This window comes from Maniola jurtina, chromosome 2 (genome assembly GCF_905333055.1).
Source record: "Maniola jurtina chromosome 2, ilManJurt1.1, whole genome shotgun sequence".
NCBI classification, from domain to species: domain Eukaryota; kingdom Metazoa; phylum Arthropoda; class Insecta; order Lepidoptera; family Nymphalidae; genus Maniola; species Maniola jurtina.
In genome coordinates, this window is record NC_060030.1 from 10,911,521 (window position 1) to 10,933,601 (window position 22,081).

Sequence of the window (22,081 nt, forward strand, 5' to 3'; positions counted from 1 at the left end):
TTTCTCGGCACTTCGACGCTACTGTCATCTTGGGGACAATTTTGTCTAATATTGCATCTAGCGTACCTACCTATAAAATAACGTTAGGTAGAATGCACAACAAACAGAAGCAATTTTGCTGCAGGTTAATTTGAATCTATAATTAGGATTACTCTCCGCTTCTACAAACGAGATTAAAGTTAAAATCTACAACCCAACTATTTCGTAGCTGGTTTTTTTAAATTTTAATTTCATAAAGTTAACCCTTGACTGCGATCTCATCTGGTGGTAAGTGATGATGCAGTCTAATATGGAAGTTGGCTAATTTGGAAGAGGTATGGAAGTTTAATTAAATCCGTACCCCTGATCGGTTTCTACGTGGCTTTATACCGAAATGCTAAACCGCTTGGTGGCACGGCTTTGCTAGTAGGGTAGTAACTAGCCACAGCAGAAGCCTCCCACCCAACAAACTCTTAAAAATACCACCCGGGTGAGTGGTTCATATTTTATAATAGGTAAGTATTTATACCAACAGATATACATATAATATAACTTCATAACAAATCCTTTGTAATGGAGTTATACCTAGTCTATAGCAAGTGAACCCCTAAGACGAAGCAAACAATTTCTTTGTCGCATTCACAGCCGTCACGGGTTAGGCAAGGGGACAAAGTAACATAGGTATTTGTAAAATTTAAAATATTATGATAAGATGTTAAAAATATGAAAGTGGGTATAAGTATAATAAATATTTACGAAAAACGGATTCCAGGGGCAAATGTAGGACAGATACAAAAAGAAATTTTCAACGTCAACGATCTTTATAATATGAAAGAGAATCCCAATCAATGCCCAGTTCAATTTGAATGCGCTAGTTCGTTACATAATCTTTTTGAAACTAAGAAAGCCAATATTGACGCGACAGACGTACTTCACTTGCTTTGAAGTTGACTACAAAAATCCCAACGCTTTACGAATTTAGCAGAAAAATATTTACATGGAAGCTTCTCGATATCTGTATAAAGGGGTGACGGCTTTTCCATTTGCGCGATTGATTCTTCATGTGGAAATATATTAAATGTCACGACAATACCAAAAGAGAAGGAAATATCTGTGCTACTTTTTAGCAATACATACTGCTTTACCGGTTTCGGAATAAATAAGCTGTGACGTTCAATATAAAGAAACACTTTATTCAGATCGACAGACAAACAGACAGACAAGGCCAAACTGTGAGTAAATATCCTTGTTACGGAATTTAAAAAGCTCAGGGAAGTAAATACTCGTATTTATGTATATGTATATGACTATCTTATGCCCGCGAATTCGTCCGGGTGGACTGCACAAATTTCAAACCCCAATTTTACTCCTTTATAGGGGTTAAATTTTTAAAATACTCAGCGGATGTCTACGTCATATCATAATAGCTATCTGCCTGCCAAATAGCCTGCTCCGTCCTGCTGTTTAAGCTGTGCGTTGAAAAATCAGTAAGTCAGTCATCTTTTCCTTTTATACATTTAGATGTAGGGATGTCGTCTGCACATAACGAAAACACGAGGAAATTATGACGCATATAGAAACGATACATCAAAACACATTTGTGTAACGTAACGCCTCTCTTCACACGTTAGCCTTCGAGATCTTTGGTATTATTTATTTGTATTTATCTAAGCAATACTAATACCTAAGTAATAATTTCTTTATTATTAGCTTGCTATTGCACGTTGATGATACAATGTTAGAAACCTTTCCGCAAGTCCCAACAACAACTGTAAAAAGTTTCAACTTAATCGGATGAATAATACGCGACAACATAGGTAACGAACAGACAGACAGACGAACAAACTACTATTACAACGTAAATAACGAGTACGTACGATTAGTAATATCTACGACGACTTTGAAAGCTTGAAAGGATATGAATGCGGGCAGTTCGATACTGCTCTGACAACTTCGCCTCTTGCTACACCGCAGTCCCATCTTTACCACGATCAATGTAACTGGGTCGAAAGATCGATAATTTTAAATTACGTAGTCGTTAATTACATTGTCATATATTTATATACATACCTAAGATATCAAATCATGTGACCTTAAATCATTAATTTTCATCTATATACCTACTGATTTTATAGAGGAGGTAATATTTTTAAGAGGATGCAGATGGTGGAGTTGGCGTTTTGAAGGTGAAGTTTAAAATTTCAGTTTGAAATAACAGCCATAAAAAAGAAAATTTAATTGATTCTATACTGGCTCTAGATTTTATAGAGTTCCATTGTAGGTAGATTATAGAACGATGGATAGTCTTTTAAGAGCAAAGTGGATAATAACATCAATGGCTATCGCGGACTGTAGCCTCAAGCACTTTTGTCAGACCAATTTTTGTTGCTATTTGATGTCAAAGTGGTTTCACCCGAGGAAAAGACTATTCTAAGGAACGAACTTATCTAAGGCTAGCTAAAGAGACGTGATCTTATCATTTGAAACGAACTTGTACATGTATTGATATTGTATTGATGATTCATTATACACATCCAACCGGGGACCCAAGATCTGGCAGCTATCTTGGAAGCAAAGACAGACATAATTATTATGTTTATTTTTATCCAGCAAAATCAAAGAGTTCCCACGGGATATTTAAAAACCTCTGTAAAACCTAAATACACGCGGTTGATGCCGAATAATATATAAAAGGAGAAAGTGACTAGTCATAGTCAGACTGATCTATTAACGTACAGCTCAAAAGATCAGGCCGAAATTGCACATAGCTATAGGCTATAGCAGATAGCTAATATGATGTAGATATCCGCTAAGAAAGGATTTTTAAAAATTCAACCTCTAAAGGAGTTAATGAAAACGCGGACGAAGTCGCAGGCATAAGCTAGTTATGTATAAAAGGAGGAACTAACTGACATACCAACGTACAACTCAAAACGCTGAGGTTTTACATGTAAGTTCTCACTGAAAAGGATTTTGAAAAATTCTAAGACGGTTCGGGACGGTTTAAAAGTTCTAGATCATCGCGGACGAAATCGTGGGAGAAAGCTAGTAATGAATAATTCTTATACTTACTCAAGTCAAAATGACAAACAGTTCTTTAAGAAAGTAAATAAATTATAAACGATCCTTAGTCTCAGCTAAGCCCGATTAGTGATTCAGTCGCCGTCAGCTCTAACAAACTGCGTCCCTGCATTGCGACCAGCGGAGGTATTTACCATTCCGATAATGGAACCCTATATCCGAGGGATTAATTAACCGTACACTATCTCTAATCTCCTTGTTCTATTGGTGCGGCTTAAATGGATAACTAAGTAAAGCTTAGCTATTTGATGTGACTCTCCTTTGTCTACTTTGTAGGTAACCACCATAAGTTAAGAGTTAATATTATACATAACAAAAGTAAATTAAAAATTCACATCGCCCTCAACAGCTCAAGGTTGCCATACTACTGCATAGTGCATTACTTATAGTCGAGTCTATAAAACAATTAATGGAAGACATATAAATATCAATTGGATGACTAAGATCCCTACACCGGCTAAGAGAACTGATAATCCTCAAACGGTTAAACAAATTTTCATCAAACATAGCTAAGAATAATGTTAATTAAACACGCTTTCGAATAAAGGAAACTTCATTCAAATCAGTCCATCCGTTTGAGCGCTACGATGCCACTAACAGACACCTACCTACACACATTAAAATTACGAGTATAATACCCCTCTGCTTGCGTCGAGGTTAAAAAAATAGATGATCGGGAATTCAGTCAGGTTGGCTGCTATTACATCAATACAACTTGATTATGAAGAACTTTGTAAGTCTTTATTGTACTTATACGTACTTACCTAAGTATACTCGAAAGTTGTGCATAACTCGTACAATCCCACTGGAATTCAGCGTAGAAACAAACTTAACGAGTACCTAAACGGATAATAAGATAAATAGACGGAAACTACACATAGTTTTGGCATGTAGTCGGATCCAAGACTCTTATTTAATGCTTCCTGCCGAAAATGTTCAAAGTAGGTAAAAGGTGAACATAAAATAAATAAGCTAGCTTTTAGAGATGTCGCAGTAGGCAAGTGCAGAAAATGTTTGGGGTTAATTTACATATGAAGATGATAAGCGCGGCTTAACACAGAGACCGTATCGCGCACTGTGTAAACTCCGTCTTTAAGTACCTACTTTAGGTGTTCAACTTGGTTATTACAGTACGAACTACGAACGTCTCTGACAATATAACTTGTAAAATGGTGAGATGTGCCGTAACAACATAGGATTACCGTCACGTGCCTACGGGAGCCTGCCTATAAAATCTCTACCAATGCGCTTGACATTGGTAGATATTTTTCTTGAATTCATTAATTTAATGGGAGTTACTGCAAGGGGCTTATTGCAAGATAGGCTTGCGCTTGACGACAATCTTGCTTAATAAAAAGCAATGATGAGATCTAGATTGGAACACGCTTGCCTAGACGATGCCTACTTCTCCTGCGTTGAAGGTATTTAGGTTATACGTGGCACTGATCCTAGGAATAGTCTAATTTTAAAATAGGTTACCTATTTAAAGTAATCAGTGTGTGTTGCAAGCACTAATAAACGTTTCACTGAGGAGATAAAAAATAAAGGTTTCAGAAATCTCAATAGTAACTTTTTAGTAGAAATAAGGTCTACCATTCGGTCTGAATTGGATATAAACAAATACACACATATCAAAGGTATGCCGACATATTAGATATCTTGTAAAATAATATTATGTATGCAAATAAAAATTTACCTAGATATAAAAAATAACAATCCCAGAGAAAGGTAGATGAAAGGTGAGAATATTGAGCTTGTTTTGTGCGAGCAGCGCGTTATACGATATAGCAATCTCTGGTGGTATACTCAAATTTATTACACGGGTTACTGTAAAAGGGCTACGCACCCGGCATTCGGGTGATATTATTCGAAGGGTGTACGTTTTGCTTACAAATTGCTCGTCGGTGCGTGCGAATCACTTCAAGATAAGGCGGCTAATATACCTCAACATTGTTCTCGAGCAAAAATCGTAGAAAATTAATAATTATACATTTACGAGTATATTGTCTTGCAGTTATGGGCATCTGTAACAGTACTCTTACATATCTTAAATTCGGTTTATTTTAAGATCTACCGGTGACTTGCAATCATCGACCGGTGTCATTTTCAAGATGTCTCCCTTTACGGAATAATAGCAGAGTAAACTAAAATGAGGGAACTCTCGTTTTGATCCTGAACCGACGATATGTCAAATACTAGGCAATGTTAACGTGATATCATGGAAAAATAGGGGTACGTAAGGGCTACATGCGTCAAATGTACTAACATTTGACGCCTGCCAGTGATGTTGAAGCCTCGACGTTTTGTTAGAAGTTCCCTAACTGTCGTGAACTGTAATACGTTCACGTGTCTGCTCTAACGGAAATAGGTAAAGTAAAGTAAAGTAAAAAGTAAAAAAGCCTTTATTATCTAATACGTTTCCTAATACATTTATAGCTATCTTGTGTTACAATAATTTATTTATTCATTTTTGTTCATAAATTCATCATAGTCAAAATCAAAACTTATGTCAATTTCTCAGTATCAATTAATTTATCGTCACATAAAAATTTATGAAATAATGTCAAAAAATTATGGGTAAAATAATGTCAAAATATTTATGTTTAAATAAAATATTTAAGTCCCTTTTATAATAATAGTATAGTAATTTATTTACGTACTAGTCGCCTCCGTGGCGTAGGCCTCCCCCAAATCTCTCCAAAGCTCCCTATCCCGAGCTTTCCGCATCCAGTCCGGTCCTACTTTGTGTGCAAAAACATCTCGCCATCTTTTTCTTTGTCGTCCTCTTTTCCTTTTTCTGTTTCTTGGAATCCACTCAGTCACCTTTTTTGTCCATCTCATCTTATCCAACCTACAAACATGTCCAGCCCATTTCCATTTTAATTTTATAATAATTTTTCTTATATCTGTCAGTTTGGTCATATTCCGAATCGTTTTGTTACTTACTCTATCTTTCATCCTTAGTCCCAACATACTTCTCTCCATCTTCCTTTGACATATTGCTAGTTTTTCTTCCTCTTCCTTTCTTAGAGCCCACGTTTGACATCCATATGTCAAACATGGCAATATCGCGACCTCAAAGAGTTTCTTTTTTATATAAACTTTTATTTCCCTGCTCTTCATAATCTCCTTATAACTCCAAAACTTTCTCCAAGCAATAGCGATTCTTCTCTGTATCTCCTTCTCCGTACAGTTTTCAAAAGATACAGACTGCCCTAGGTAGACATAATCTTTTACGTAGTCAATTTTTTCCCCCGCTATACTGATGTCCACCCATTCCGAATTCGTCAGGATCTTTGTCTTGGAGCTGTTTAATAACAGGCCAGCTTTCTTGCTCTCTTTTGCTAGTTCCTCTACCATTACGTTGAGAACCGATGCATTTTCCGCGAATACGACGATGTCGTCTGCAAAACGTAGATGACTAAGGAACTCGCCGTCAATTCTTAGGCCCTTTTCTTCCCAGTCCAGGTTTCTAAAAATGCTTTCTAAGACTGCAGTGAAAATTTTCGGTGATAACGGGTCTCCTTGTCTTGCGCCTCTATTGATGGGAAATTCAGCTCCCTCCCTTTCGAGTCTAATTCTTGCCCGGCATCTAGAATATACACTATTGATTATATTTATGTACTTCTGAGAGACACCTTGCTCGCGTAGTGACGACCATATTCTATTTCTATCGATAGAGTCGAAGGCTTTTTTGTAGTCAATAAAACACATGTACATCTTTATGTCGTATTCGTTAGCCTTCTCTATCAATTGAGTCACTACCTGAATATGGTCGACCGTAGAGAATTTTTTCCTAAAGCCAGCTTGTTCGCATGGTTGCTGGTCATCAAGCGTATTGGTCATTCTGTTCAAGAGCACTTTAGCAAAAACTTTGTAAATATTGGACATGAGGCTAATTGGCCTGTAGTTGCCCAACTCACCTCTGTCGCCCTTTTTAAACAAAAGTGTTATGACAGACTCTGACCACTGGTCTGGCGTCAGTTCCGTGCTCAAAATGCGATTAAAAAGAGAAAGTAGCGGCTCTCGTAAAGCGTTAAGAAAAGATTTTAATAACTCATTCGAGATTTGGTCGTTTCCAGGAGTTTTGCCATTTTTCTGAGTTTTTATAGCATACTCTACCTCGGACGATGTTATAGGTAGAGTATCATAAGATCTTACGGGCTCGTTGGCTACGGGGTATACAGTTGAGAGTACATTAGTCTGATCCACTATTTGTCTGTCTTCATATAAGTTTTTATAAAATTCTGTTGCTTCCTTAATTATTTCTGGCCGTTTGAATGATATACTTCCCCTTTTATTCTTTAGATTTGTTGCCCATTCCATCTTATCACTAAGTTCTTTGTACGCTTTCTTTATGGCTCCAGTTTTAGATATAAAGTTCTCAAATGTTTGCTGTCGATGTCTCCTTCTTTCTTGTAAGATATTCCTGTTTATTTGTTTGCTAATTCGAGTTATCTTTTGTCTAATTTCTTTGGTTCGTTTTTCTTTGAAGAGTTCTTTCCGTTCTCGTAGGAGATTTATGGTTTCCTGGTTAACATACTTATTCCTTCCTTTTTTCTGCTTCGGTATTTCCCTTAATAAGCTTTCCATCTCACTCATCATGTGATTATACTGGTTTTGTACATTGTCTGTAAGATGTAGAGACTGCATGAGCCTATGTCTCCAGTATTTCTCACACTCTTCAGAGACTTTCGGCAAACTTGTGGTACACTTACCAGGTTTAATGAATTTCCTGTTTTTCTTTAATTGTATTTTTATCTTACATCTAATCATTCTATGGTCAGTGTTAAAATTTAAATTGTTTATAATGTCAAAGTTCTGTATTTGTTTTGTACGGTTTGTTAATATATAGTCTATCTCGTTAAAGTGCTTTCCATCTGGGGACCGCCAAGTCCATTTTTTATGTGTCTTCCGTTTGAATAGACTATTGACTATCCGAAGATTGTGCTCCAATGCGAACTCTACCAATTTTTGGCCTCGAGGACTTCTTTTACCGCCTGAGTACTGACCCAGTACTCCTTCCTCCCCGTTTTGTATTTTTCCAATCTGCGCGTTGAAATCCCCGAGTACGATAAGGTTGGTCGAGTTTACAAAATCTAGAGCGGCCTCTACTGACTCATAGAAACTTTCAATTTCTTCCTTTTCACAGTTCTCAGTGGGAGCATAAACTTGGATGATAGACCAAACCTCGTGTTCTGTTGTTTGAATTTCCAATGTTGCAATTCTGTCTGAGAATTGTTTGAAACCTACTATGAGATTTTTTAAATTCCGTTTTAATAGAAATCCAACCCCATTTCTTCCCTTAGAGGCAGAGGTATGGTACAAAATATATTCTGAGTACTCTTCAATTATTTCACTCTCTCTTCTTACCTCACTCAAGCCTATTATGTCCCAATTCAGATTTTTAATTGCGAATTCCAATTCTGTGAGCCTGCTATCTGATAGTAGAGTTCGTACATTAAGGGCTGCAATGTAGAGCAAGGAGTGCTTGCATGTTAATTTCGTGTGATTTTCGATGAACTTATTTGGAGGTATTCTATTATTCTTCTTTGGGGGGTATTGGTTATACTTCTCCACGGGAACCAACCGGATTGGAGAAGAAGTTGTGTTATGTTCGTTTTTTGTGTTTATTCTATCTTCATTGGTTGGGGGGGCCTTTTTCTGTCATTCGTCATTAGAGTGCTGTACGTATGCATGCATGGTATTTTGGTGTGTCCTATGTTTCTTGGCTGTATTTTGAGGTGTGCGGTTATTTTTCCAGTTGCTGTAACTTTGTGCTATTGTTGGATCATTCTTTTGACTTGCTGTTTTATTTGAGGGTTGTATCGGAGAAACTGACAATTGTCTCTTTTTATGACTGGTATCGGTTGGCTTCTCTTTAATTATGAGCTTGTCATAATTTAAATATGCCACATTTCCTTTCTCTATCTCTGTCTTTAACTGTGCTTTCAACATCCTTCTTTTTTCCAAAATAGGTACTGGGAATTCTTGAGATACGTAAATACCAGTGCCGTCAAGTCGCTTCTTGTTTTTTAAAATGTTAATTTTAGATCCCAACGTTGTTAGAACTACGGAAACAGGCCTGGGCTTACTATTCTTTTTGCCAAGTCTTTTGACAGATTGTATCTCCGATGCCTGGACAGGAACTCCAATTTTTTGGTCAATAATATGGATCATGGCGTTTAGTAAGTCAAAATAAGATTTTTCATTCTCAATAACTCCAAAGAAAACTAAATTTCTCTCAACGCTGACTTTTTCTAAATTGTATAGCCTTTTCTCCTGATTGTCTAATCTTGAGCGGAGGTCCTGTAAGTCACGATTTAAGTCTTCAAATTTTTTATTCATATGTGTATTAACTTTGTTCGAAATTTTGTCTTCCATTTGGGACAATTGCGATTCCATTGCCATAAATTTTGAGTCAATGTCGGTTTTCATCCCTTGAATTAAAAGTTTAATTTCCTCCATGATAGAAATCGATAAATGAAATATTAATTACTAATAAACAATAATTATTTATAATTATATATAAATAATCTGAACAACAACACCCCTACTGCCCTCTTGTGTACTACGTCAGAACAATTAGATCGACTGTCACTTATTGTTAATTAGTTCGCTCAAATAACACTAGATGGCGTTTTACAAATTAGTCCGTATTTATGTGTTGTCAAATAGATGGCGTTACTTATTATTTTGATGATTTGCAATTTTGAATAATGTTTTAATTAAATACACAATGCATCACTAAATAAATAGTAACTTTTCGCTCAGTGTTCGCTCCTAGAACCTACACCTACATATCCTTAGGTTTTCCAGTCGTCAATCGTTTAAATTCACACAGTTTGTTTGTTGCTTAACCGTTTTCTAGCACCGTGTATTTTCGTTTTTACGTCGTCTAATGGTCATGTACAGTCATTTTTCATCACTATCCATAATTTATTCGTAGAAACCACAAATACTTTTGTTTTCCAGTCGTCAATTTCGAAATTCTTCACAAAATTTGTCTATTACTTAACCGTTATAAATCACTGTATACGTTTCTCGTTTTTACGTCATTTACAGTCATTTTCCGTCACTGTCCACAACTATCCTGGTGAATCATCACTTGAAAAACATTTTCCATAACTTTATAGATTACTTAATGAACTTTTACAGTTTAAATTTAATTTTAAAAACACAGCTGATGTAAACGTTGGCACAGAGGCGCCCCCTCTTCCGGAAATAGGTATTTACCATTATTACTTAGGTTCACTCGGACTAGGAAATATGTATATCGGATATTTTCGAATGGACTGCTACGTTTACGTGTCTGCTCCAATGGAAATAGGCATTTATCATTATAACTTAGGTTCATTTGGACTAGGAAATATCCGATAAATTTCCTGTGTACTGTGGTCTTCTGAGAAAGTCTTATCACGTTCTCACACTTAACATTAAAGATTACACATGTTACTACCCATATACATTGGAGATTAAAAATATTATTCCATCTGAATCCAACTATAAAACTAGGGACAATGTGAGAGGATATTCATTCTATGTTTTCTTCTCTATATTTGAAACACATTTTCAATATTGCATTTTCTATTGTTTACAGAAAGCCGCACGTGCACCACGTCGGAGTTCCGATGCAAAACCGGTCGTTGCATACCAATGTTATGGCGTTGCGACAATGAGAAGGATTGCTCCGACGGGTCTGATGAAGAACCTAGCATTTGCAGTAAGTTTTCCATATTTAATGTAAAATTATTATTATCTATAATGTATAATCTAGAAACTGAGGGCTCATTGTACAAGCGGCACGTTACGGACGGCAAAAGCAACTGCCGCCGTCGCCATTAACTTGTAGCCAGAGTGAACTAGAGTGAGGAAACTCTCGATTTGATTCTGAATTGACGATATGTCAAATATATGGTGATGTAAATAGAAAAATAGGGCTACACTAGGGCTACTTGCGTCAAATGTACTGACATTTGACGCCTGCCAATGACGTGCAAACCCAGAAGTTTTCTTAGAAGTGCCCTAACTGTCGTGAACTGTGTTGGAGCTATGCTTACAGTTACAGCATGTCGACATTTCGTCAGTAGACTGAAAGCCAAAAGGCTGCAGATCGTTGACACTCGCCTGAGTTGTCGACGGCTATCGCCGCCGCGTCGATGACTGCCGGAGACAAGTGGCGACGGCTGCAGTTGCCTTTGCCGTTGGTTGGCAACGTGCCGCTCGTGTACAATATGCTGTGCATACAGATGAGCGGCACTTTTTCAACTGCTGCCGTCGTTGGCAGCAATCGGCAAAGTACCACTTGTCCGTGCGAACACTTAGAAACCGTCTAATAGTTTGAAAGAATTTTCAGGAGACACTTTTATTATTCCCCAAAAAACAATTATCTGACGATTTATGTACAAAGTTTTAAGGTAGCACGTTGTCCTTAGCGGGGCTTCCGACGTGGATTAAAATCTTAATTACGCTTCGGAAGTTTCCCGGATTAATATTATAATCTTTGCCCTTTTGTCTACCTTCTTTCAGTTATGACTCATGCATTAAAATTCTATTTAAATATCTATGTATGGTGGACCATAAAATTGTTTGCTATTTTCAACAAATTCCAGTTAGTGAAGTGAATCCTTTCACTAGACTCAGAATTTTATAAAATGTATACAGTAGGTAAGTGGATCTTGTAAGCGAAAATAGGCAGTGTAGTATATTGATGTGTAAGCGAGATTCAATCTAAGAGTCTCAAAGCAATCTTATGGTCGATTGTTTCAATAAGTTTTAATTTTTGAAAATAAGGATCCTATAAAACGAGTAATATAAACAAAGCTTTAACTTGTGTTGTGTAGCTACACTAAAACTTGTATTTAGCGATAGCGATTATTTTGAAACCTTATATTTCAAAATACATAATAAGATTATGTATTGTCAATATGCGAATACGTTATTTATTCTGTAGACATGATCCATTATTTTAGCGGATTTTGCGAGATTCATGACATGTAGAGTATCAATTTACGATAAAAAGCTTATGTAAGTTTGAGTACGAAAATCTTATGTGCAAAATTTTATGATTCAACTTTATGACAAACAAAACTATTTACCTACTCGTAGGTATATCTATTTGAATTTAAAGAATAGTGGCCCGTATAAGTAATTATTGAACACTGTTGAGAAACCTTTATATAACGATAGATCAATTTCACCGTCAAAAGGGATTCCCTTGTTCACCAATAACAATACGTATAAAAGCTTGTGGGACTTAAGGTTTTATTTCAGTGGGAGGGTCGTTTCGGTAGACCGCAACTTTGTACACTTAACTTGAATGTAAGTCGACCCAACATAATGGAAAATCCTTTTATATGTGCCAGGACACAGTGTTTTGTACTAGCGTTATAAAATAAATATAAATCCCAGGGGCAATTGACACTCAGTTAACTGGAGCTATCAAATGAATTATAGGGAATTAGGGATACCTATAGATATTTTTACAGACCCTAGATGTATTTTGAGTTGTTTCTAGGTACTCTAAAGGTTATTTATATCTATTGTTTAGTCGTCACATCTTGATTAAGCTTAAATTAATAAAAAATAATAAAAAACACGACTGCCCTGCAAAAACAAACTAAAAAGTACTTTTTTTTTAATTATAGCCCGTGTTATTCGGGATGATGTACGAAATCTACTGATACCTCATACATCCAAATCTGTTCAGGCATTTAGAAGTTATTGTTGAATAAAGAGACATAAATACATACATACATGAAAACATTACACTCCTTTTTTGGGCAGTCTTGTAATAAAATAAGCATGACTAACAAAACGGTTAGTATCGCGACGTTAGCTAAAGCAACGATAAATTTATTTGAATACAGGCTTTAGTTTCACGATGTACCTAATGATGTTAAGCCCCTTCAGTTTGTTTAATTTATTAGATGCGACGTGAAGCAACACCGTGCTGGAAATAAAGACCATTTAGTACCCTTAATTACATTACGCTACACTCCTTACTTAGCATAAGCATTTATTAATTTATATTAGGGGCTAAAATACCCAAGTTTTAAAGCGAGCTTCACAAGAAAAATAACCTATTTTATAATAATAATAATAATAATAAAATTACAATAGTTTTGAACAACATCTCAAGAACCTATCGCTTAACTTTTTGATTAAGGGCAGGATACAAAAGGCGAAGGTACTTCTTGAAACGGCACGCATTGTGAGGAGGTTCTTCTCACTCTGGAGTCCAGACCATTGGCAACCTAGGCCCTACCCCACTGCTAGTGGAATACATTTAACCGTATTTTTAGGAATTGTTCAATTATTTTACTTTTTGCAAACATTAAAAAAAAAATTGACTGGAAGGAGTATTCTAAATAAATAAGAATAAAAAAACTAACTTACAGTTACTATACACTTATTGTTTAATGAAATCAAACCTAGTTCTACCCACCAGTTCTATAAAAATAATTTTATTACATAGAAACGCAACGCACATGTCCCGAACACAGTTTTGTGTGTGCGGACGGGCAATGCATACCCGGCTCGTGGCATTGCGATGATACGCCGGACTGCTCCGATGGCTCGGATGAGCACGACTGTGGTAAGAAAATTATTCAGCTGCCCTCGCATGTGCAGCATGGGCTATCATTGGCTTTGGGAATTCAAAAATTGGGAAACATGTTTTCATATAAAGGCACGTTAAGATCTCATTTGGGTCGGATATAAAGTTCGCTCTAGGTACGCTCTGCGTCGTGATGTCGGCGGATCGCTAAGCGTTGAAAAGATTTTCAAGTAGTGAAAAATCAGCGTCTTTTTAGAGAGCACTCGCTCCAGCCCATTTTCGCAGCAAAAAAGTTCCAGAAAGAATAATGCAATTAAAATTTAGGAGGCCGCCACAAACAGAGTAAAACGGAAGTCAAATTAAAAATTGAGGGGTCGTAAAATTTACTTTAAGAGACCGAGCATTTACTTCGTTCACTAGAAAGTTTTTTATATAGCTAGTAGGTACCTATATCTTTGCTGAAATGTAGAAGAGAGGAGAGGATTGTGAAATTTAATTAACTTAAGGTTAATGTATACCTACTCGGTCTTTGTTCTTATATAAAATATATTTTCGTAATTTAATTAATAATAATTAACTACAGTAGATTGTTGTCCACTTTTATAAGAGATTTTACGATTCTTTGTTTACAAAGTGGGTGTACCACACAAACAAGTTCACATATCAACATCTTTAAGTACGATAAATTAACTATGTAAGTTAACTATGTAATATTTTATTATCATAATAATAATTATTATTATAGTAGGTATAAGTTAACAGACTGGCCTGTCTGAATATAAATGTTAGCTATTAACAAATGCGCAATCAAGTTGTGGTAACATACAACACCATAGCTAAAATAGTTATAATTAGCACATTTCATGTTCGTGCAAATCGTAGCTAAGTGGGTAGGTACCTCCTACAGGATACTTAACAGGGCTCTCTCCGTCACTCGTTTCATACCATTTCATACAATCGTGGTTCCAATTTCATTTGAATATTAAGCAACCAAAGTCCATGAAATTTTGCAGACATATTCTAGAAACTAATATCTGTGTCTGTGGTGTTTTAGATTTTTCTAAAAATGTGTAGTTTTAAAATTACAGGGGCTCAAAGATTTGTATGAAAATTTTAAGACCGCGTAACTTTGAAACCGAATATTTTAACAGAAATCTGGAAAACCACAGACATATATATTAGTTTCTAGAATATGTCTGCAAAATTTCATGGACTTTGGTTGCTTAATATTCAAATGAAATTGGAACTACGATTGTATGAAATGGTATGAAACGAGTGACGGAGAGAGCCCTCTTAATAGTAAAAATTTATGGATATTTCAATAATTAATGTTAATGTAGAAATTAATATAATGCTGGTAAGGTATAATAAAACTCACTATTCAGGGTGCTGAATCAAATCATAGTCATTATCGCTTTACTGAAGATCATGCATGGCTTGAATCTACAGAAGTGGAGGCTTGCGGTCCTGAAGAGTTCACATGCAGAGGGAAAAGAGGCGAATGCGTGCCTCTCACTTGGATGTGCGACGACAACGTGGACTGCTCTGACGGGTCCGATGAAAAAGCATGCAGTAAGGGTATACTCATTAAACACGATACTAACAAATGGGGTTTGAATATTTTAGTATTGAGCCTAGCCTACCTAGTAGTCCGCCATTTTACTTTTCCAAAACAGTGGCCACACATAAAACTTGTATCAAACGATAGCTGGCATCAATACAAACAAGTATTGTCTGAGACAAACCCTTCCAAAGCGTCACGTTTCTGAGATATGAGCTATCAAAGTTGTACTGGTGGCTAGACTGTTGTACTGATGGCGCATGAAATGAAAATGGTGGAACAAATCTTCTAGGCTAGGCAGGCCAAAATCTTCAAAGCCCTTTCATATTATCATCAAGGCACGTAAACTTGTGAAAAGTGCTTTCCACACTATCCGTAAAGATATAAGATACTTACGTTCATATTCCACTCGATATAATATGTACGTGTGTCGGATATTGAACCGGATAATGTGGTACCGCTCTATCTTTATGCGTTTCATTTTGCATCATCCGTCGTTTGTATTGTGCTAACTCATTTTTCATGTATGTGGTGTTCTTGTTTTTGAAATGTTTTCCTTCATATTTGCATGGCCTATTGGCAACTATTATTTTTTACTATAATTTTCATCTGATCTTCAATTTGTCTGTATATCTTAATTAAACTATCGTAAAGGTTTAGCTATATCTGTCTAACGGGATGTAACAATGCAAAACCCAAATCCTCATAAAGCAAAGAAGAGCTTCTAGAGTTGCGACTTGTTACTGAATGAGAAACTATATTTTCCAAATTAACTTTAATCTGCATGCCTTTTTGTAATACAACTAAGGAAGTTTAGGCCAACATCAAAGGAATATTTAAGAATACTTTAAATATGCTAAACGTACCTACGAAGAAAGAACTATTAAAATAATGCTACTAATAAAATTAATGTCTTACTCTCCTAGATATGAATTAATACGTTACTATCCGATGCCCGCGATTTCGCCCGCGTGGATTTAGGTTTTTCAAAATCCCGTGGGAACTCTTTGATTTTCTGGGATAAAATGTAGCCTATATTTTAACCATTTTAATCATTTAACCATTTTAATCATTCCGACGATTAGCTCGTTCAAACAAACACTTCAATTTTATTTATTAGTATAGATATAGATTAGTATACAAGAAGGGAAAACCGGAGATACTTTGCACCACGATAGTAGGGTGGTAAAACCTGCTCTCGCAGGTCATATTGCAATTTACACCCGTTCGATCTTCGATCGAAATTGTTTACTTTCTCGACCGTAATAAACTTTCCCTACAAAGGTGAAACTGCCTCTACCTAGCAGATAATGAAGACGGCTGATTTCATATAAAATATCTTTAGTGAGAAAAGCTATTAATATTTCCAAGTATGTTGATGAATTCTAGCCCCATAAACTACCGCTATACAAAACATCACATCATTTTTAACCCCCGACCCAAACAGAGGGGTGTTATAAGTTTGACGTGTGTATCTGTGTATCTGTCTGTGGCATCGTAGCTCCTAAACTAATGAACCGATTTTAATTTAGTTTTTTTGTGTGAAAGGTGGCTTGATCGAGAGTGTCCTTAGCTATAATCCAAGAAAATCGGTTCAGCCGTTTGAAAGTTATCAGCTCTTTTCTAGTTACTGTAACCTTCACTTGTCGGGGGTGTTATAAATTTTTAATTTACACAATTTTTAATTTGTAAGTTTTATATTATATTACTACAGTTCAAGACTCTATTATGCACACTGTACTAGAATTCGATTAATTAGATAAGTACCTACCTACTCGGTCGAGCATTTCAACATTTGCAGGACTATGATATCCCCTTGCGAATTATCATAAGCTAATATGACCAGACGCTATGAAGCATATAGCACAAATTAAACTGAGTACTTGCATTCCGCCGCCTAATACCGCTTGGGAAATTATATAGCATAATATTACTTGAGTTGACATTATGATAATATTTAAAAACTTTGAAACAGTCAACACGACGCACGTGCAAGTGCAACCCATTTTAATTTTCTTATACGAAGCCGACCATCTGTGACAGTGTTGTCACGTAAGGAATATATTCCAGTCGAGAAAATATTTTAGAAAATTTTCCAACACGACTGAATTTTTAAAATAAATTTTAGAAGTAAAAATTTCAAAGTAGGTACGTTACGTCGATTTTAATTTATCTACACGTCTATAAATAGCATTTTTCCTTTAGGTATACTTTTAATAAATAATACGTAGACTTTGTACCCTGAACTTCATCACACTAATATTATAAAGGCGAAAGTTTGTATGTGTGTGTGTGTGTGTGTGTGTGTGTGTGTGTTTGTGTGTATGTTTGTTACTCCTTCACGCAAAAACTACTGGACGGATTGGACTGAAATTTAGAATGGAGATAGATTATACCCTGGATTAGCACATAGGCTACTTTTTATCCCGGAAAATCAAAGAGTTCCCACGGGAATTTCAAACAACCTAGATCCACGCGAACGAAGTCGCGGGTATCAGCTAGTTATTTATGAAGTACGTTAAATTTTATAGGTATACAGTATATCTATAAAATTTAACGTACTTATTTCATTAAAATAACTTGGGCTGTCAGTTTATTCGTACAAAGAAATTTAATTAAACTTAGGAAAGTAATAGCCAGTTTAAAATAAGAAAGCAATTTGTTTTAAGGAAAACATTTGAATTTTTGAATAGATTAGTACCTACCTTGTTCGTAATTAAATTCATTATGGTGAATATATGTAGATATTCAAAAAGATCTAAGGTACGGTAAAGCATTGTTCGACAACACGATTGCAACCATTTTTTGTTTTTTCTTATTACACTGTTCTGGGATATACATACCTATAATATTCTTATTTTTCTCGTTCATTACTTGGCCACTTATACGAGTATATAGCTTGCCTGAGGAATGTTTTAATAATGCCTGCGCCATTTTATATTTGTACATTCTGTGAATTAGTTGTTCTCTTAGAAGCTCTTTCCCGGGTTTTGCATTCAGTCTCATAATGAACACTAGTAATACTAGTAGTTTAAAGCTCATACTTTATTGTCTTCAAAAAAGGTTTGTATCACGTTTCATTTTTAACCCATTTTACATTTCTTATTTTTTTATAGTCAGATGCACTGTTGGTTTCCCCCCTATATCCTATTTATTCTAGTTGGGTTTTTATGTTAGTGAAATGGAAACTAGCAATTAATGCTTAAATACAAAATTCTCTTGACTAGTATGATATTGATACCTAGTGATATCTAGTCAAACCTTATAAGTAATCGCTATGAGTGTGTGTTGAACATTTATTTCGATGATTAGATGAAACGTGTCGAGCAGACGAGTTCACGTGCGGCAACAGCAAGTGCATACAGCAGAGATGGGTGTGCGATGGCGACGACGACTGTGGCGATGGCAGCGATGAAGTGAAGTGCCCCACGCCCACTTGCCAGGCGCACAGCCACTTCACCTGCACGGACGGACACTGTATCACAGCGCGCTGGAGGTGCGACGGAGACATCGACTGCCCTGATGGAAGCGATGAAGCGGTAAGATCCGCGAGGATGTTTCTAAACGCTACCAAGAACCTGATTATCAACTATCAGTAATCTGTCGTTAAGTTACTGAGCAACATTGTCAAAAAAACCGGCCAAATGCGAGTCAGACTCGCGCACTGAGGGTTCCGTACTCGGGTATTTTTTCCAACATTTTGCACGATAAATCAAAAACTATTATACATAAAAATAAATAAAAATCTGTTTTAGGATGTACAAGTAAAGCCCTTTCATATGATACCCCACTTGGTATAGTTATCTTATTTTGAAAATTGAAACACATTTTAACTTTTTTTTAAATGATGTGACCACAAATTCGAGGTTTTCAGATTTATTCCTATACTTCTGCTATAAGACCTACCTACCTACCAAATTTCATGATTCTAGGTCAACGGGAAGTACCCTATAGGTTTCTTGACAGACAGACAACAAAGTGATCCTATAAGGGTTCCGTTTTTCCTTTTGAGGTACGGAACCCTAAAAACATATATTTTTTGACAAATAACAACGTTGCTAAGTAATTTAACGACAAATTACTGATAGGATAGATTAATTAATATTTTTTTTAAACTAATATCGGCCATACCTATCATATTAAAATGAATGCCATATTATGTGGCCTATATGGCATTCTAAACACTTGTAACATCCAATGTGGCATCTTTTCATATAAAAAAACTGCCTTTGATGTCATTAATCGCGGTCAAGAGCAACAGAGATTTTCTTACAACAGCTCCTTATCGAATAATCTTCTTCGTGCCTTCTACGTACCTAATACCTACGCGATACTGGCAAAACCACCTGTGCTTTTTGGCACCTGCGCCTAGAAATCATTTTTTTTTTGGGAGTTGAATTGAAGCTGATATAGATTTGAATGTGAGAGTGGTAATAGTATATTTATGAGTAAATATTCCACATTGTTCAATAAACCTAGGTTATACTTTAAAAAGAAACAAAAAGTATCAGAAAAATACTAAGTTACAGTTGCCAGAAGTTAAATAAGATTGAAGAATAAGGCTTTACTCCATAATAATTGTAGATACTTACAACATAATAAAAATACAAATATAAATACGAACAGTTTCTTTGAATACTGTACAAGATTAACTTAGTGGCAGCTATTTTTATTTTATTTTACAAGTAACTATTGAATTAGTCTTAACTTAAGCAAGAATAATTAAGCAGGCACATCCAGTCAGTCAAAAACCGTTTTATTTAATTAACGTAACTCAATTTCTTCTCGCAACGAACAGTTGACAACTTCACGAAATTTAAGCAAGCGACGTAAAAGTTACTAACTATTCATGACTTCGAAGTTTGAAGCAGAGTTGAGTACAGGTGCTTCAACTACTTTCACAAGTACCTAATGTATTAATTTCTAGATATCATAATATAGCCAATTTGCTTAAATCTTTTACACAATCTTTTAATACGTTCTGCATCAATCAATAAACAGAATGGTCTATAAAGTACCTATTCAAAATTTCAAAACGAGTTAAATTAACATAATATCTACAGTTCCTCTGAAACTGTAGCGCCTCAACCGCTGAACCGGTCTTCACCTTTGGCACAGATAGGTATACTTAGCTTGCATCCTAAAGACAGACGTAGGATACTTTCTATTCCGGGAAAACATAGGTTTTCCACGTGAGCGAAGATAAAAGTTACGCGTATTATGCTATAATCTATATTATAAAAGGACTTGGAATTTCAATCCTTAAGGAGGTTAAATAGGGGATTGAAGTTTGTATGACGGACTCATGGACTTTCATTTTAAAGTTACATCGATGATAAATAATTGGTATTTAGGCTTTCGGTAAAAAAAATGCTATTTGACGATTTTCGAAAATTGTACTCCCAAGGGAGTTAAATAGGGGATGAAAGTTTGTATGCAAGTGCGTCATTTTTCAAGTTATTAGTTTCAAGAAAATTGGTGCAATTACATATTTGATTTTTCAGGATTTTTGGAAATTCTACTCCCACGCCGATTTTCTAAATTCCACGCTAAATCATCATAGTTACGTATAATTTTTTTGATTCCAGAAATGTCCGTCGCCGGCAGTAGTGATATCACCATGCATTGCAACGGAGTTCGAGTGTAAAGATCGCATGACATGCGTACACAGGGCATGGGTGTGTGATGGGGATCGCGACTGTCCCGACGGTGGGGACGAATCCCCTGAGATCTGCCACGGAAACCACACGTGCAGGCTGGACCAGTTCCAGTGCAAAGATCGCAGTTGTATTCCTGGAGCGTTCTATTGTAATGGAGAAAAGGACTGTCCGGATGGCAGCGATGAAGTTAACTGCAGTAAGTATTTTACTACTTGTGTAATTCAAAATTTACTCTCAACTTGTACAGGTCTACGCACTGCTCCGATATCAAAACAAAGTCAGCGGAAGATAAGCCAGTTGATCATAATTCAAACATACAGAACCAATGAACCCAATACGATACACCAGCTATAAGTTTCTTGAATGGTCAGATAGTATGTTCATGTTATACTATTTTAGTTTGGATTTTCGAAAAAATTGTTTTGGATAAGATCAAGAAAAAACATTGATTAACCTAACTTAAACTTTTTATTTTCAGCCCGACCAAAACCAGTGTGCGATAAGAAGACAGAATTCGATTGCGGTGGCGGAATGTGCATACCGTTGTCGAAGGTGTGCGACAAGCATCCAGATTGTCCAAATTTTGAAGACGAGCCTACTAACCGATGTGGAGAAGACGAATGTGCCAAAAACAACGGCGGATGTACACAAAAATGCGTGGATACGCCTGTTGGATACTACTGTGATTGCGAAAAGGGGTACAAGCTGACTGATAACAGAACTTGTGAAGGTAAATAAATAGAAGAAGTATTTTTTATGCATGTTAGATTTCTGTTTACAATCATGCGTGATGGAAAGCAATGATGCAGTGCAGATTGGAACACGCTTGGACAAACTTTTATTTATTCTTGCTTAGAAGGTTTTAGTCAAGTTATAGGTATGTGGTAGGAACCATATACGCCCAAAGGGCTTTGTCACGGGGTTTGTATCAGAAACGTAGGTACAAAATCATTTTTTTACGAGTAGTTTTGACGGCAAACACATATTCTTAAAGAAGTCAAAGCTCACTTGTAATAATACTTAAGCAATAATAATAATTATTTTCCCAAAGCTATAATCTGAGTAGTATGATGAAATGTGTAGCACATGGTTAACATCGTTAAATTACAAATGAGGGGCCGTATTTAATAGCTGCTGTGTAATTTTAATTATGTTCAAAACGTTTCCGATTGGATTGTCTTTAATTTATGCAATATAATTAAGTTCACAAATCCTGGGCCTATGTTCGCGTCGAACTAGATT

At 36.0% G+C, this 22,081-nt stretch overlaps 2 protein-coding genes across 17 annotated transcripts in view; one reads left to right on the forward strand and one right to left on the reverse strand.

Moving 5' to 3' along the window:
* Positions 1-22,081, forward strand: part of LOC123875506 (low-density lipoprotein receptor) — a 245,130-nt gene that overhangs the window by 188,860 nt on the left and 34,189 nt on the right. For 10 of the 16 annotated variants that reach the window (XM_045921386.1, XM_045921390.1, XM_045921366.1 and 7 more), the window contains exons 3-7: positions 10,661-10,783; positions 15,068-15,190; positions 18,492-18,718; positions 20,768-21,035; positions 21,318-21,569. In XM_045921386.1, coding sequence (XP_045777342.1) covers positions 10,661-10,783; positions 15,068-15,190; positions 18,492-18,718; positions 20,768-21,035; positions 21,318-21,569 — 993 coding nt within the window. Of the gene's footprint in view, positions 1-10,660; positions 10,784-13,537; positions 13,658-15,067; positions 15,191-18,491; positions 18,719-20,767; positions 21,036-21,317; positions 21,570-22,081 lie in introns of all 16 variants that reach the window. The other 6 variants (XM_045921395.1, XM_045921376.1, XM_045921461.1 and 3 more) reach the window with 3 other exon arrangements.
* Positions 7,705-10,267, reverse strand: LOC123875586 (protein unc-13 homolog C-like). Its single transcript, XM_045921502.1, has one exon. It carries the CDS (start codon positions 9,526-9,528, stop codon positions 8,728-8,730), a length of 801 nt encoding a protein of 266 aa, XP_045777458.1. The 5' UTR covers positions 9,529-10,267; the 3' UTR covers positions 7,705-8,727.